Source organism: Athene noctua, chromosome 3 (genome assembly GCF_965140245.1).
Source record: "Athene noctua chromosome 3, bAthNoc1.hap1.1, whole genome shotgun sequence".
Classification (NCBI taxonomy): domain Eukaryota; kingdom Metazoa; phylum Chordata; class Aves; order Strigiformes; family Strigidae; genus Athene; species Athene noctua.
In genome coordinates this window covers 29,308,651-29,325,575 of record NC_134039.1, presented here as the reverse complement: position 1 = coordinate 29,325,575, position 16,925 = coordinate 29,308,651, and the positions used below count along the sequence as shown (strand labels likewise).

The window sequence follows — 16,925 nt, the reverse complement described above, 5'->3', positions numbered from 1 at the left end:
AAGAAGCTCTTCAAAGCACAAGCTGTGTGCAACCAAGGCAGCACTCTCTACCTGAGTCAGCAAGCAGCCTGAAACAACACATGCGGACTGTTGTGCACTCTCACACACATTTCCAGAAGGCATTACTCCTGCAAACAGCCTATCTGTGCTGCACTGTGAACAGTTTCAGTGCTGAGCAAAGGACCCAAGGCAGGAAAACAGTGAGCTGCTGAGGGAAAAGCACAGACTCTGGAGTAGAAGGAGTATGAGTTTCTGAACCTGGAAGAACGGCACTGGCTTTGAGCCCTGCCCTAAGACAGTGGATACCTCCTGTGAGATGACATCTTCCTAATTTGAATTGCTCAGCTATGCTGGGGGGGCGTCCTCTCTCTTTCAGTGTGTCACCAGTACAGATGAAGCCCTCTTTGCTGCTTCTGTGTCCCCTCTGGCTGTTCAGCCTCACGTTTCTCTTGTGGGCATCAGACTCAGCACAAGGTAAGAAGTGATTCGCTTCACCCATGCCAGCTGGGCGAGCAGGGAGGGTGGTCAGCTGGAGTGGGGGGTCTGCCACAGTGTGTTGCTCTGCAATGCTATGTTGTAACATACAGTCAGAGGAGGCTGCAATAGTTACAGGTCTCTTATGAGTACATCAGCCTCCAAGGACATAGAAAGGTGAGTGGCTCTGCCTTTCTTACTTGGAGAGAGTTACCCAGCAGAGGAGTCAGGCTGTAACTTGGGATGGGGCAGAATTGTCCAGGGTGATGGTTAATGCCAAACGTCACTGCTAATTCAGCCACGTTGTTGTCCATCTCTTCTTTGCTGGCAGGCGCCTCCAGCCTAACTTGTTGGTACGACTCGCGGGCAGCTCTCTTCTGTGACTGGAACCCAGGCAGGGACCTGGTTGAAGCACCATGCCAGCTGGAGATTTTATCAAAGTTAGCTTTTTGTGACAGGTGGGTGACTGCAGAGATGCTTTGAATGAAAATTGTCCTGGAAAGTTTACTGCTTAACAAAAATGTAGACTCCCCCTCCCCAGGCCAGCTGTAGTGGAATCACAGAACTGAGGGGCTTTGTTTTGAACTCTGTCACTAACCCCATGTGGGCTGAGATGCGGGCTATTGCTCAGTGTTTGGCAGTCCCAAACTGTCTAGCACAGCCCATCTTCCAGCTCCATAGCTCTGTCTGTGCTTCATTTTCCAAAACATCCCTCTTCCTTTGTAGCTGTCCTCTGGACTGAAAGGTATTTCAGTGGAAGGACAATGTATAGAGATGGGGGTGGAGGAGAGCAGAATTAAGGTTATGCAGAGGCCATTTGACCATTGCCAGGATGAGCTTGGATGTTGCACCCTGGGTAATAATAAATGAAGGAAAATATTGCTCCGCTTATCTCCCCTAGCCCTTTCATCTCTCTCAATTTATGATGTTTTCCTCTCCCACAGAGGGGTAGGTGTGTAGCCAGTACTGCATTGGGGGCTGGCCGAGTCTCTGTGGTCTCCAAGCATGACAGCTGGAGCCTCCCTCAAGGGCTTCCCTGGGTGCCTGTCATAAGGAGTGACTCAGTGTGATTCTTGCAGTGGGTGGGTTGCTTGTGACTGTCATAAAGACACCTCTAACGAGGTGAGATGGGCAAATATATTGTGGGTTGTGGTGCATGGACCTAGAAAGCCAAAACATTTATGTTGCTCCATGGGTGTGAATTAGAGACTAGGGCTGGAATTTGGGCTGGATTTGGAACTATGTCATTGCTTGAGCAGGGCTCTAGGACACCACCTCTCCCTACCATCAGTCTTGATCTGACCTGGAGCAGGCAGCTCAGTCTACCCTCTCAGCTGAAAGCACATGGATGCTCTCCTACCCTGTTGCCCCCCTGTGCCATAGCTCAGCTTAGGCTGTCCAGCCACACTTGTCAGAGCAGAATAGAGGTCACGGTGTAGTGCTGCCAAGCGTGACATACAGTCCTGGCTGACTGGGATGTGACCTGGTTCAGAAGATACATCTCACTCAGTACCTGAGATCCTACAGGGCTCAGGTCTCCTACTTGAAGGAGACCTGTAAACCATAGAGGAGATGAAGCAGGAACCTGTGTTCCAGGGCCACGTTAGTGCAGTTGTGGGCAGCAGATGTGTTTGAGGTCTGCATGCTCTCTGATATTGACAGAAAACAGAGAAAGTAGCAAGAGGGGTTTGTGAAGACTTGGAAACTGGAAACCTACTGTTATCTTTGGCTTGAAATAACAAATAAAATTTGTCTGAATGATGCAGTGGAGAGAGAAAGTGCGATTACATCCTTGTTGTAGCCTGTTGAGCAAATATGGTAGGATGCAAAATGCTTCAAAATGCCTTTAGTGTTACATAAAGTTTAATGCAAAACAGCCTCCCCAGCTCACTGGAGTTCTGCTTAAAACCCAGGTTAGTTCCTTTACCTGAGCACTGTGAGTTACCCAAGGCAGAAAACATGACAGGACTGAGGAGATGCATCAAGACCTTCAGCAAAAACAGTAATGTAAGTAATTCATCTGGAATGTCCTGGCTAATGGCAAGGTGGAAAGGATTTGTATGTGGATTTTGGGTGTATAAATAGTGTGACACCCAGGAGCAGTATAGAAAGCCTAAACTTAATCCATGACTACAGTTCTGGAGTTAGGCTTGATGTTGTGTGTTGTTGATATGCATCACGCCTGTTGGTTCCCCTGCAGGGGGGACTGGCTTTATTGTGAGCTGGACCATGCTGTTCTGACACATGCAAAAGAGGTGCAGGACAGACAGATCACATGCAGTGTTCCATGTCTCAGTTACCTGGGTTTGGCCCTAATCCCTTCCTCTGAGGAGGAATGGACATCACCCCCAGCTCTGACGTCACCTCTTGACTTTATTTTCCTTGAAGAGGTCAGTACCATTTTCCAGATCATTAACTACTGTGAAGTCTGGTTAGATGTGTCAAATGCAAGATGTAACAGCAACACATCTCTGGAGCTAATGGTGATGCAAATCCTCTAGCTATTATTTTTTATTTAAATCAATCTTTTTTAGACTCATTATGTACTTCCTTCAGTCATATACAGAGTTACTGTAGTCCTTGTGTTTTCAGAAAAAAACACACCCAAATATGAGCTAATTCCCCTTATTGATAAAGTCACAACCAGTCCTAACAACAGACAAGCTTTCTTACATTGGCACATCATGTGCAAAGACAAATTGCAGGGTTGGTAAACAGCTCCAAAATATTATCTTTCTAATCAAGATAATTTCCCTATTGCTTATTTAATGCTACATGACTTATGTGACCCTTTAGTATCATTGCATTTCAAGAGCAATATTTAATATTGATGTCATCTCAATCTTACCAATGAACACAAAATGCTTTAGTAAAAATATTTTTTCTCAATAAATGTCACTCATAGAAAGTAATTTTTTTCCTGTTTAGTCAGTACGTACTGCAATCCTACCAAACTAGCATATCACAATATTTTGTGCCCTTCTCACCAATGAACAAAAAAATCTGGTCACATGAGGTATAAATCTTTGGTTCCTCACTCACCACTGAGGCTTATGCTTTTCAGACACAAATATTGCCCATATTTATTGTCAAGTATTCCTAAACCTGTTATACATAGGCAATATTTAGAAATATTAATGCTTATTGATGAGGTTTCAGTGTCACTAATGGTAAACTTTCCTTGCAGACTCAATGCTTCACCACTGCAGACCGTCTTACCATGTCTGTATGTTGCCAGATTGGGGAGAATAGGTCTATACCTGTGCGGATAGAAGATTTCAGTCCACTTGCAAATAGTGAGTACTCAACTGTCTTGCAGAATCTGAAGCTTCCCCATAGCTAATTTATCTTCCCCATCCACCCCTATGCAAAACTATAGCTGATTTTAGACTTGTCTTTTCATTGTCCCCTGCTACAACTAGCACAGATGAACCACACTGACTCCTGCCACTTGTGCCTAAGTAATTGTTTTGCCTTCCTCAGGTTTCCTGAAATAGCCTTCTTCCTTTGAATAACAACAAAAACCCCCATTCTTTTGTATTATTTAGAAGCACAAAAACGCAACAATGCTAAGTTCAGTGGTCTGGGCAGGATGGTGAATGGCTTGTCTCAGAATCTCAGAATCACCAAGGTTGGAAAAGACCTTGAAGATCATCCAGTCCAACCATTAACCTCACACTGACAGTTCCCAACTACACCATATCCCTAAGTGCTATGTCAACCTCTAACAGGCAGTGTCATGCCAGCCACTTCCTGTCCTGTCCTGGATCCAGGACACTGTTAAATGACAGTGCTTTGCACTAGGAGTTCTGGCTTCAAACAGGCAATGACAACTCAGCTGACCTCCTGAAAAATTCATGCTGCAAGAAGGAGGGAAAGTCTTGCTCTTCCCCTGCCCCTCCTACCAGATATGTGCTTCCACCCTACTTTAAGCCAGTCTTTGCATCCATCAGTCTTTGCTGAAAGGATTCAACTCACTAATCCAGGAGAAAAAGATCTGCTTGTGTCATTATTTTTGCCAGATGTATGAGTTTGGCTGGCTCAGGGAGACAAAGGAGTCCAATAGAGCTGCTGCAAGGTGAGGCATAAGAAGGCATGGCGGGAGTCAGGGATTGCGAAGGATCAGCCCAGACAGTCTATGTAACTCCATCCTCTGTGGCTGTAGATCTCTGTCCATACTATTGCCTTGTGGATCATCCCTACAAGATAGTAGGCATGGCCATGTGGGGGAAATGATTGCATTGACTGCAGGGGCCACTGTCACAGACTCACAGGAGGAGCTGGCTCTAACTAACATAGGCCAAAGATAACAGACCTTTTGCCATCAGTGACAGTGGGGAAGAAGGAGGAGGAGAGAGGGGGAACTCACTAACAGTCTCACGCGGCCATGGCTGTCTGGAGTCTGTGAGCACAGCCAAGACACCAACCCTGCTGCAGTGAGCTTTGCGGTGAAATTCTGTTATGGATAGAGAGTGCCCTGCTCCTTCTCTCTTTCCAGTAAAGCTGAGGCCTCCAGGAAATCTTCAGCTGGTTAGTAAAACTAAAAACACCTACAACTTAACATGGAGCCTGAATATTTCCTCTCACTATTTGGATGGGGAGCGGGAATACCAAGTGCGGTACAGAACAATGAGTCAGGCCTGGAAGGTGAGTACAGAGGTGGGTACTAGGACCTGTCACCATATGAATCCTGGTCTTTACATCACCTAGGACTTGCTCCTGGGCCTCCCCTCAGGACAAAACTGGTTTTGTTGAAGCTGGAGAGCGGATGACACACACACACACACACCCCCCCTTTTATCTTTGTCACCTGTTGCCAGTGTTTGATGGTGACATGGAGGCAGATGGGAATCCTATTTTACTCAGTGTTGTCACAAAGAAATCCAGACAGCTCCAGAACAGAGCTGAAAGGGATAAAATAGCAAAGCAAAGAAGAATTTTCCTCCAGGGTGAACAAGCAGTGCACAGGGTTAGGGATCTGAGACAGGTTCTCTCTGAGGGCCTTGGAAGAGATGGGCACATGAGGCTGTAAACCAGGATGTTGATGATGCTCTAATTTTTCCCTACTCCCAGGATGCCAGGAACTTCACCATCATGCAGGACCAGATGTGGGTGGTATTTGAGAGCCTCTCACCTGACTTGAAATATGAGGCGGCTGTCCGTGCAAGGCCAAGTGCCTTAAGTACCTACAAAGGCGTGTGGAGTGACTGGAGCGAGACAATACTGTGGAGGACACATGCTGACCGTAAGGATCAGAGTCAGGCAGTCTAACTTGGAGGGGGAAATGGGGACTCAGGAAAAACAAGGTAGGAGCACCAAAGCAGGCTGAGAAGCTGGAGGAAAATGGGTAGGGAGGATAGTGTTGACCAAAGAACAATAGAAAGGTTGGAAACAATCTGTCAGTCCTGATCTGTTAGGTCAGGCTGCCTCAACAGGGCTTAAGGGAAAAGACTACCCTGACCCCACCACAGCCCCTCTGACTTCCAGAAGCCAGGCAAAATCCACAAGATGTAAAACAGGGATTGCTTCCTCAGAGTAGTAAGGCCAGATATCTGACCTTCGGAAGCAGGGGCCAGGACTGACATTTTCCCAGGTGGTAATGTAACATAGGAACATAAAGCCAGTTTTCTAAAATGGCCCAGTTCATTGACCAGTGAAATGCAGTGAAACAGAGTGCTCAGCTTCTAAACCGAAGGACACCTGAGACTAGAAAGCAAAATCTCACAGAGAATGGAAGAGACAGACCATGTTAAGTCCCTTCCATAAAGGTCTGCTGAGACTTGCATCAGTTGTTGCTGTGAACCACAGCATGGAGGAGACCTCCAGCCTTGAAAGACAGTGCCCTGAGCAAGTCTCTTTGGTGAGTCTTTGGCTGTGGTCTCTGTCATTTCTTTTCTGAAAAATAAGCAGATAGAGGTTATTCCTTTGCATGTCGCCCCCACTCTGCCCCTTCTTAGCCCCTCCCTGTTGTGCCTGGTGCTGTTATAAACAGAGGAGCTATGTTTAGAAAGGGCACTGTGTTGCTGTGGCAATCAAATTTTGACAGTGTGTGATGTCAATGAATAGGATACAACCGAAACCAGTTGTCATAGCAACCAAGACCCAACAATAACCAGGATACCAGAGGCAGAGGAGACCATATGATCTGAGTAACATCTCAAGGACAGGCAAAGAAAGAATGTCCTGAAAATGTCTCCTACTTCTTTTATTTTTCGCTACTATCTCACAGTTACTCCAGAGATCCTCTGCAGGCCCAGACCAAGGGACACTAGGGATGGAGGGAGACGAGGGGGCAGGCAGAGGAAACAGGCACTAATATAATAGCAAGACCAAGCAAAGGTGCACTGGGAGATGTGTGTGAATGAGACAGATTAAGAAAAGTTTTAGATGATGCCAGACAAGCCTGAGAAGTGCTGGCAGTGCTGGCACTGTGGGAACTCAGTTTCTTTCTCCTAATTCTACAATCCAAGTAGTAAAATATGCTGGAAAACTGTAACCTTCCATAGCCTCCTAGAGTTTTCCCACACCTCTCCAAATAAAGAAGCCAGTTCCTTGACACCTAACCATCTCCACCCTTGTTCCTCTTGCCTTCTCAAAGACCCATGAACCCCATGACTCTGTCTCCCCCACTAACCCATAATGCTGTTTCAAATCTCCAATCCCACTTAAGCTGATTTTAAGCTTTCCTTTGCAATGAGACAGACAGGTTGATGGACACTTCAACCAGTAGACTGTGGCACCTCATCTGTGGCAACCCCCAGCTGTGGTGCTGATGGGATATGAACAGGGAGTTCAAGCTGTTCAGCATAAATTATCTCTTAAGCAATGCCAAATAGACTCTGAAAGCTGTATCAGCTCAAAGACATCCTACACAACACAGCAGAACTCATTTATCTGACCTGTATATTATAATTCTATATAATGTATAATATTACATTATTATATAAAATTATAATAAAGGCCCTGTATGTTATAATTTTATAATACCATGTAAAATTATAATAAAGGCCCACTTTTAGCTCCTTGAACAGCCATAGAAAGGTTGCAGCTCTTACCTCCAGAATCCTGGCTAAATTTCCACAGCAACTCCCCCATTCTCTCTCATTTTGCAGAAACATCCCAGCCGGTCATGCCAGCTCTTATAGTGAGCAGTTGCATCTTCGTGATCATTGGGACTGCCTTCCTTATTAACTTATGGACCCTGAAATGGTAAATGAGAATCAAGATTTCCTCTCTGTATGTTGTATGTCTTCTCAAAACCTGGATTATTTTTACTTGGTGTTACTCAGGATAGAGAGTTACTTAAAAATATGGTTCATAGCCCAACATTTTGAGGCTGACATTTGTTTGCGGAAATATATCACCACCCAAGATGTGGTTTCACCATCGCTGCATTGTGTGGCGCTCCTGTGACCTGATGCCATGCCCTGACTGAATTAAAAGCAGACACCTCAGCATTTCTTTTGCCTAGGGATTAGATGGGTGTTCCCTGGCAGGGATGTGCCAAAACTGTCTCTTAAAAAGCAGGCTATTGAATTTAGCAGTCCCTCAGTAGAGAGAACCAAGCAAGCCTAGGCACTGCTACCTTCTCATTTAAACACTCCAGCAAGAGCTCAGGCAGGACATAGTGACATCTGGTCTGCAGGTAAAACTCCTGAGTGAAGAGTACAGTTCTTCCTTTCTTTGATCTGTGCAGTCCTGGTGTCTCATTATGTGCTGGTAAACCTCTACATGATGCTTTAATGGTCTCTTTGCCAGCTTTTCTGCCTAGACAGTGATTTTATTCAGGATGGAAAGTGTCTCACAAGGTTACCCCATGAAATAATATGTAGACTGACCCGACAGCATGATGAGGTTAGAAATGGCCATAGGTTTTTCTCATCTCAGGACAGGGGCAAAGAAGCAGGGTGCTGATGTTCGTGTCAGGGAGCAGGAAGAAATATTCCCAGGGATGAGGTAGCAGAAGCTGGATGGCTTCTCTGTAAGGAAAGAAGGAAAAGTATGTTGAAGGAAGATGGATACTAAGAAAGTCACTGATCACTGTGTTTTACCTTTAGTCATAACATGAGGGTGAGGAAGTGGTAGCTATATGGCACAGAGAGACATAAAATGGCCCCGTTTCTCCACAGAGTACAATTAACCTGGGAGAACCGGATGGAGGATAATGCTGAGGTAAGATCCAAGGAAGGATTAGACAAGCATGAATAAAAATAGCATCTGCAGTGATGTAAGGTGGTTTATATGCAAGAACTAGCAAATTCTGATGCTTCAGAAAGTACACTGATTGCCTCCAGGGGCCAGAATGGTCTTTCTTCAGAGCATCCCACAGCAAAGCTTCAGCAAAGAGCTGACAGAATCAGCCAACCTCTCTGAGGGATTGAGGAGTAGATTAGATCACTTCATGCTGCCTCAGGATGACAACACACTGGTTCCAGTAAAATAGAGGCCTCTGGACTAATGCAAGGCATACTCACATGATCTGCACGGCCAGTGTGTTCTAGCTATACCATGCAGCAAACTGCTAACAGGGCAGAGAGTTGTGGCACAGCTTTGCTAGTGATGGTCCCGCTCAGGCCATGTGGTCCTCTGAGTCACTGTGGTGGCAGCAAAGCAAAGAGGGGGCTGCTAGCAGCAGATGGAGCTTGGAAACAAGGGAGATCTGCCCAGCTTTTCATCAAGACAGGGTCTTAAGGGAGCAGGTGCAGAGGTTAAGGTGACCAGCCAAGGCAGGGAAGAAACCAGTGAACTGTTGGTTGTGCTTCCACAGGGAAAAGGCAGTGTATTTTCCAATGCCAGGTTTAACTGCCTCATCTCTATACCCCTCATCCCCCAGCTACTGTGTTTCAGGCCACTCAAGAGCAAGGAGAGCCCTCAGGCTTGTTCTTATTTTACCTCTCTCCCATGCCAGGGCAGTACCCATGAGCTGCAATGCTCTCTCCTACCCCCTCCACAGTGCCAGATTGGTCAGGATCAGGTCCTGCTTCATTCCTCCTTCTAATTTTCTTTTCTCAAGGTTTAAGAAGATCCTGAAGATTAACATCCCAGACCCTGAGAAATTCTTTCCCCCACTCATTTCGGTTCATGGAGGTGACATTCAGGTATGGGTCTGGGAATAGAGCCATGTGGTTATGAGGGAGGAATGAGGGAAAGGAGGGTCCATCTGCACATGCCCAGGACAGATAGCCAGTTGTCAGACCTACATGTGCACACATGATACATGTGCCTGCTGGGTTCTCCACTCAACTTTTATTTTCTGACCTAAAACCTGACACTCAGCAGAGACATCTCTAAATACAGAACCGATAAACGGCAAGCCACGTAAACCTCAGCACCCTGCTTCCCTAACCGGGTGCCTGAGAGAAAGCAAGGAACCTGCAGGAGAGAGCTTGGCCTCTCAGATCCCCTCCCACACCACTTTGGTCCCTCCCTGCCTGTCCTAGGCTGCCCAGCTCTTCCCCAGATTTCCTACTGTGATCCCCTCCTCCTGGCTATGAGCCTTTCCTCTGCTCCTAATGTGAATTGCCATCATGGTGGATGGCACTTAGCTGTTTTCTGCATTCTTGTTGTCTCTTTCCTTTCTTTCTCCATCCCCACTTTCTCCCTTCCCCTAATCTCTCCATGAGTATGGGCAGCTGCAAAGAGACAATCATCATTCTGTGCAGTATTAAAGGAAGTGTCAGATGCAAGATGTGGGAGGTGATTTCATGGGGCATCTCACTTTAAGAATGACGGAAACAAACTGCAGAGGGTCCAGAGGACAGCAAAGCTTTAAAAAGCCTAAGTCTGAGTCTCTTTAACCAAGTAACAAGAGATAGGACAAGAGGAAATGGCCTCAAGTTGCGCCAGGGAAGGTTTAGACTGGATATTAGGAAGCATTTCTTTACAGAAGGGGTTGTTGGGTGTTGAAATGGGCTGCCCAGGGAGGTGGTGGAGTCCCCATCCCTGGAGGTGTTTAAGAGTCGGGCTGACATAGTGCTGAGGGATCTGGTGTAGTTGAGAACTCTCAATGTTAGGTAAATGGTTGGACTGGATGATCTTCAAGGTCTTTTCCAACCTAGATTATTCTGTGATTTCTGTGAAATCTCAAAACAGAGGCTTGCAAGATCTGGTCTTGATTTCAAAGTCACAGAAAGATGTATTCTCTCTGAAAATCCTGCAGATAAAACATCATGAATGTGAATTTCCCTCCCCACCACCTCTGGCAACTCTTGCTTGAACAGAGAAAACGTCGCTTGATTGTTGTGGTTCTCAGGAGAAGAAACCTTTGGTTCATCACCGAGTGTTATACTTTGGGTGTAACAGTCTCTCTCCTGTGTTTCTTCCCCATCAGAAATGGCTCTCCTCCCCATTCTCCACATCTTCCTACTGTGTGAACAGCACAACCCCAGAGATCTCCACGCTTGAGGTGATGCAGAAGAATGACCAGGAATCCCAGCTTCTACTTTCCAAGGGAACCCTGACTCCTGATCCTCCCTTGGAAACCAGTGGGCACTCTCTATCCAGCTGCTTCACAAACCAAGGCTACTTCTTCTTCCACCTTTCCAACTCCTTTGAGATTGAGCCCTGCCAGATCTACTTCACCTATGAGCCTTTCACTCAGGAGGGCAGTGGTAGTGAGAATGGGGAGTCTTATCATGCTCTCCCCTCCCCAGATCTCTGCTCACTGGCAGAGAACATGCCTGTGTTTTCCCATAACTTCATTCACTGTATCAAGGTGACCCGGGGTGTCCAAAACAGCTCCTTTGTGGAAGAGAGAGAAGGTGAAGCCCAGCAGGACATGGCTATTTCTAGGGCTGTCCAGTCAAGTGAAGGCACCTCACCAACACCGGTTCTGAAACAGGATGAGAAGGTGATGGATAAAGAAGCTTTACAACCTGCTGAGGTTGTAAAGTGCCAGCTGGACACTGACTTTCCTGACCCACTGGACCTGCATGACAGCAATACTATCAATGTAATGGAGGGGAGTGGGAAGGAAGGCCCTCTGATTGACCCCTGTACACCAGCAGCACATGCTCCCTCTTCTTTCTCTCAGCCTCCACCTCTAAGACAAAGCCAAGATGAAGATCCATGCAGAACAGCCTTCTCCAGCCAGTTTCCAAACACTGGTGCCTACCTTTCCCTGAGGGACCTCCAAAGCCAGTACAACCATTGTTCTGTTTAAGATCTGCCTGGAGGAAACCCACAGGTGGGGAAGGCCTTCTCTGTAGGGAAGGCTAGTTTTTCTATTTAGGACATGAATGTGACTTCGGCATCAAACCCATTGGGACTGTTCTTTAATGAGGCTGGAGAACAGTTACTCTAGAGGTCTGCAAAACCAGGTGTAAATTCATGGATGGCTACATAGGTAGCACTAGTTCCCAAGGTAAAGTGTTAGTGAAATAAACCACTGGAAATGAGAGAACATTTTGCATGGAGAACTGTACTAGTGAGTAGTAAAGCAACACATGGAGAATGATAAAAGCACATAAAAGCTGTTCAGTGGCTACACAGCTAATGGAGATGTAGATGACTGATCCTTAGGCATACAAGCTGACAAGGACTCACCTTCATACCTGTTTCTCTGCTATTACTGGTTCCAATGGCATAGAAACCCCTTCCCACACTGCTCAAGTGCCATTTCAAACCTCAACAGCTTGTTTTTTCTTTCCCAGCTCCCAGTAGGAGGCTGTGCCAACACTTCCATGCTCTCCATCTTGGTGTAAAATAGCACTCAGCTTTGAGGCTGACTAGTCACATGGTCCATTTGCCTCATCCCAGCCTAAAAACCTCTAGTGGGAGGGAGAAATGTCTGAAGAAGTGGATATGAGATTTTGTACAAGGGATAGTAGCACTGCCAGTCAGTGCTGGGGCTGATGATGAAAGGGATGAAGACATCTCCTCCTGAGTTAGCAAGGGTGTAATTTTTTCTGTGGTGTCCCCACTTCTGTTTTTAATCAGAGATTACATTCTGAGCTACTCAGTCCAGCTTTAGACTTGAGTGTCTAAGGTCAGCTCAGAGCCACAACTGTGTCAGCTGTCTAAGCAGTGCAATGTAAAAAGAAATCCCCATTATTGAGTTAAAAATACTGGGGAAATCCCCTCCCCCACCCTTCTTTCCCTCAGGTCTGATGATGGCAGTAAGAAGAACACACACAATTTCCCATTCTTGCTGCAATATTTTTCATGAAATCGAAAGCCTCTCTGCCCTGCTGGCAAAATACAATTATTTGACTACGATAAGATGATTGCAGAATAGTTCATCCCACATCCTGTATTAGTGGAAAACATCACAACGGTGCTGCCCATTCCTTCCATTGCTCAAGAGAAACCATTGCCTAAGTAGTGACAAAGATGTGGTGAATGAGCCCAGAAAACTAACCCACAAATCAGCACTTTTGCTGAAAAGAAAACCTCAATCCACTCACAAAGAATGGGGATAGCAAAGACTACGTTTTTTTTCTTTTTCCTCTGCATTTGCTGATCTGGGTTGAGAAAATGCAACACAGAAGAAAAAGTGGCAAGGCAAAGGAAGACAAGCTGTTCTGGTTACATCCATTCCTGCATTCAACATCTGTACTGTCCACTTTCTCACCATATTTCTGGACTATGCAGCAGTGGGAAAATACCAGCCCTGTGGTAAAGATTTGTTATATCTAAGAGTTGCTATGTCAAAAAGATCAGGAATATCGATCTTGTTGGTATTTCTGTCACCCCTATGAGTATCACCCAGAACTAATTCTTCCCTACCTCTGTCTGCACAAGCGTCAAGCTTCCTCTTTGTCCTTTGGTCCCACACTATTACCTGACCTTGCATTATACAGCCTGAATATCATTATGATTCCCAGCTACAGGGTCACCCACGGACTTGGATTTCACCTCAAAAGATCTGCTCGAAGGAGTTTAGCCTGCCTGCAGCTCAGAAGGCTGGGGGGGGGAGCTATACCTCTCTTATCACCAGCTTCTTCATCACCTGCAACCAGACATGGACTGCTCCTTTGTCTCCAGGAGACAGCAGGTGAAAAAGACCCCACAGCTTCCCAGATAAGAAAATACAAGACTTGCCCAGCTTTTTGCTGTACTTTGACAATCTTCTCAGATGGATTTCAGAAAGAGACACTGAATCCCTTGCCCATGATGGGCAATTTACTATCTTACATGGGCTAAGGATCCTAGCTCTACTGGTGGTTATCCTGTCCCCATGTAGATCTTCATAAGCTTTCCAATTATTCTTGCTGCTAAGACGAGTACAAAAGAAAAACATTGTCTCCTTGTAAATAAAAGGAATATTAAGGAATCTACGGTGTTTTTCTGTCATTTGGGGTGGGGGAAATGATTAAAAGTCTTTCTAGATAGGGGACTAGGCAAAGCTTTGCTCTGACCAATATACCTTTAGCCCTTCTTCCTACTCTCTTCCCCAAGAGATTCGGCCACCTAGAACAGAAAGCAGAGTTGGAGGGGACTCTGCTGCAAGCCCCTGAGGATCATCCTGCTGGCTCAGTTATTTTCCCCCCACTTGTGAAAATGCTGACAGCTTTCGACCTGGCAAGCTGTTAGCACTGCATTCACAGCCACGCTGGGTGTGAATGTGTGACACACTGTGGCAGGAAGTGCTCAGCATCAGATCTGGTGATAACTGGACCTTTCTTCCAGGAAGACAAGATCATGTGGTCTCATATGTGACTAACCCAGGTTGTGAATACCAGAGACATAACACTCTCAGTGATACAATGCCCTTTCTCTGCTGGGTTGCCAAGAGCTCTTTGGAAATGTCATGTGGGGAGCAGTCCCCTCTCAAGCCAATGTGAACACACAGTGTGTGGTTCACAAAACCACAGAAAGATGCTACAACAGTGTCCATCAGTACCAAGGGCAAACCAAAGCTGAACACCAGCGCTGTGTGGAAAATATTGCGCCAACTGCCACAGACATGAGTCCTCTCTTTATCTAAAGCCCAGAGACAGCAAAGATAGCTGTCACATCTCTCATCTCCCTCTTTCCAAGATACCTTGTTTGTAAATAGGCAACATCATTCACAGCTCCCTCCCACAACCCTTCCTTTTTTTTTACTGTGGAGAAGCGGAAAGTAAAGGGTACTTGCAGTAAAGGAATTCCTCTGAAGTAGATATGATCAAGGTTTTGGGTCCCTGGTTGATTCAAAAGCATGTGGTGATAGATGTGGTATGCTTGCTTAGATAGATCAGATTGAGATTCTGTATTTTTTATTCTGCTGAAAACACCAGAGAAGGAGGATGTTTCTTTCCAGGAAAGTTGGATACAAAAAAGGTAATGTCTCTGGCATTGGGAAATACCCTCACCTGGGTTCTGACCCACTGTGGCAAGCCCTCATAGTGAAAGCTTGGAAAAGCCATATACAAATATATATATATATATATATATATATGCCTGAAGATGCAGATAGTCCTCACTTATCTGGGGAAATGTTGGCTCAAAGTAATTTTTAAAAGTGAAATCTGGTCTCTTAAATCTCTCAGGCTGTTCTGAAAGCATTTCTTACTGTCATTCCATGCCTCAGTTTGCTATATGTACAGCAATGGGTTAGTCAGTATAACCAAACTGACACATTCCCAGACAAACACTGCAGCTTTTCATATTCATTTAACATTTATCTACTAGAATCCACCATGAGGTAACTACAACAATGGCTTTTGGACTTCATTCAATCCCAGACTAACTGGTGGCAGAGTGAAAACAGCTCTACCTGCCCAGCTGCCAAAATGAGCCCAAATGAGTTCTGGCCCAAATGAGCTCAGCCTTATCAATGCCACTGGCTGAAGCTCAGCCCCAGGTCAAGAGTTGTCCATGTCCCCATTCCCTCCACCCATTTATTGACAGAATAACTATTTACTTTGCTCTAGCTGGAGCATGGTTGCTTTTTGTGAAAAACAAAGGGGCACGTACAGAGCTGCAGGGCGGTAAGCAGGAGGTGGTGCAAGCAAGGTGGCTGAGGAGTATCTGGGGCTAGAAGAAAACCAAATGCTTCAGGGAGGAGTGAGTGGCAGTGCAACAGAGTGCATGGAGCCAAGTGTCAGGAGACTGGGCTGTGAGAAGTGCAGGAAGACCAGAAGGAGTCTTGCAGGTCGGGATTAAGAGACACTGCTTTGTTTTCATCTGCATGACCACTGTAGCAACCGGAGCTGCTGTCTACTGCCATCTTCCCTGCTTCATCCGTGTGCTGGGGAGCACACACCCTGCGTTTTGCCTCTCCTTCCAATAGGACCAAGAAGGGTAGCTAAGAAATACAGCAGTTGCTCAGCAACTCCCTGTACCCTGAGGAGGACAATGTAACCTATCTGCACCAGTCTCCTGGGTCGTTCTTCTCTGCACAGCTGGAGGTGCTCCTACCCTGACTTCTTCCAGGCTTTTCCTGCTCAGCCTGCAGATCTTCTCTCCCTGCAAGCCTCCAAAACCTCAATTTCAGAAAATAAAAAAGCCACTGTACGGGGTGCACTGACCCATCACAGCAGGACGCTGCAGGACAAAGGCCGAGTTGAAGAGACATGGCATCAGGTTATTGATCGCTGAGGAGACCTTGAGCTTGGGTAAACAGATGTCCTCCTCTCTCCCACACTCCATGCGTGTGTGAGCTGGCTTGCGTAGGGGGTGTGGTCCAGGCCTCACAGGTGGCAGCAGGCTTCAAAGGTAGGTCTGCAGCTCTGGGGGAAACCCCGGTGCCTACCATCAAATCTTTTAACAAAGAGGCTCTTCTGCTGCTGCTTCCTGCCCTCCTCCCCCCACCCCTCAGTCTGCGGTTGTTTGCTTGTGCCTGCTGTTTCTGAAGGGATTCTGTGATAGCAGAGCAGTGCCCTTGCTCTCCTGGACCGCCCAACCTGGTTCACTGTGGAGATCCCCCCCAGGGGTTGCATCAAAAGGTGCCCCATGAGAAGCAGAGGAGGGCAGTCTGTGCTGGGCCTGTTTGTACCATGTGCCCCTCTGGAAGGGTGCATTAGAGCAAGCAGATGTGTGGCTGACTGTTTGAGTGCTGATGTTCACCATGATGGGTTTAATGTTCCAGAGTGCATTACCTTGTGCTTACATTCTGCAAGTGTGTTTCCATGTTGCACACCTGGAGGGCTTGGGGTTCAGTAACTGGGAGAAAGCAAGGAAGCTGAGAAGCCCACTTGCCCCTATCATATGAACACTCCATGGCTTCCACGTGGGCTAAAATGTGCATGAGGCCAACCACCTCTTCCCACATCTGCAGCAAGTCCCTCCCATGCACTCATGCCCCCACGCTCACACGCACCACTGGGCAAGAAGATGACTCACAGACATGTAGACAGGGCACAGGCATTCCCCAAGACTTTTGTTTCCTCCCACATGGATGCATTCACATCCCTTTCCTCTCCAGCCACAGAAACAAAGAAAGCCTTTGGGGGCAGCTGTGCACTGGGTGATGGCAGAGGAAAGGGGAAGGAAGGTGGGTGAGATATAGCCAAGATTGTGGCTCTTCT

At 46.5% G+C, this 16,925-nt stretch overlaps 1 protein-coding gene across 1 annotated transcript; it reads left to right on the top strand.

The window, feature by feature from the left end:
* Positions 1-320: 320 nt before the first annotated feature.
* IL2RB (interleukin 2 receptor subunit beta) lies at positions 321-11,950 on the top strand. Its single transcript, XM_074901339.1, has 9 exons — positions 321-474; positions 806-932; positions 2,388-2,481; positions 3,662-3,770; positions 4,973-5,121; positions 5,548-5,719; positions 7,587-7,683; positions 9,488-9,572; positions 10,805-11,950. The coding sequence occupies exons 1-9, from the start codon at positions 348-350 to the stop codon at positions 11,633-11,635; spliced, it is 1,791 nt and encodes a 596-aa protein (XP_074757440.1). The 5' UTR covers positions 321-347; the 3' UTR covers positions 11,636-11,950.
* Positions 11,951-16,925: the final 4,975 nt, after the last annotated feature.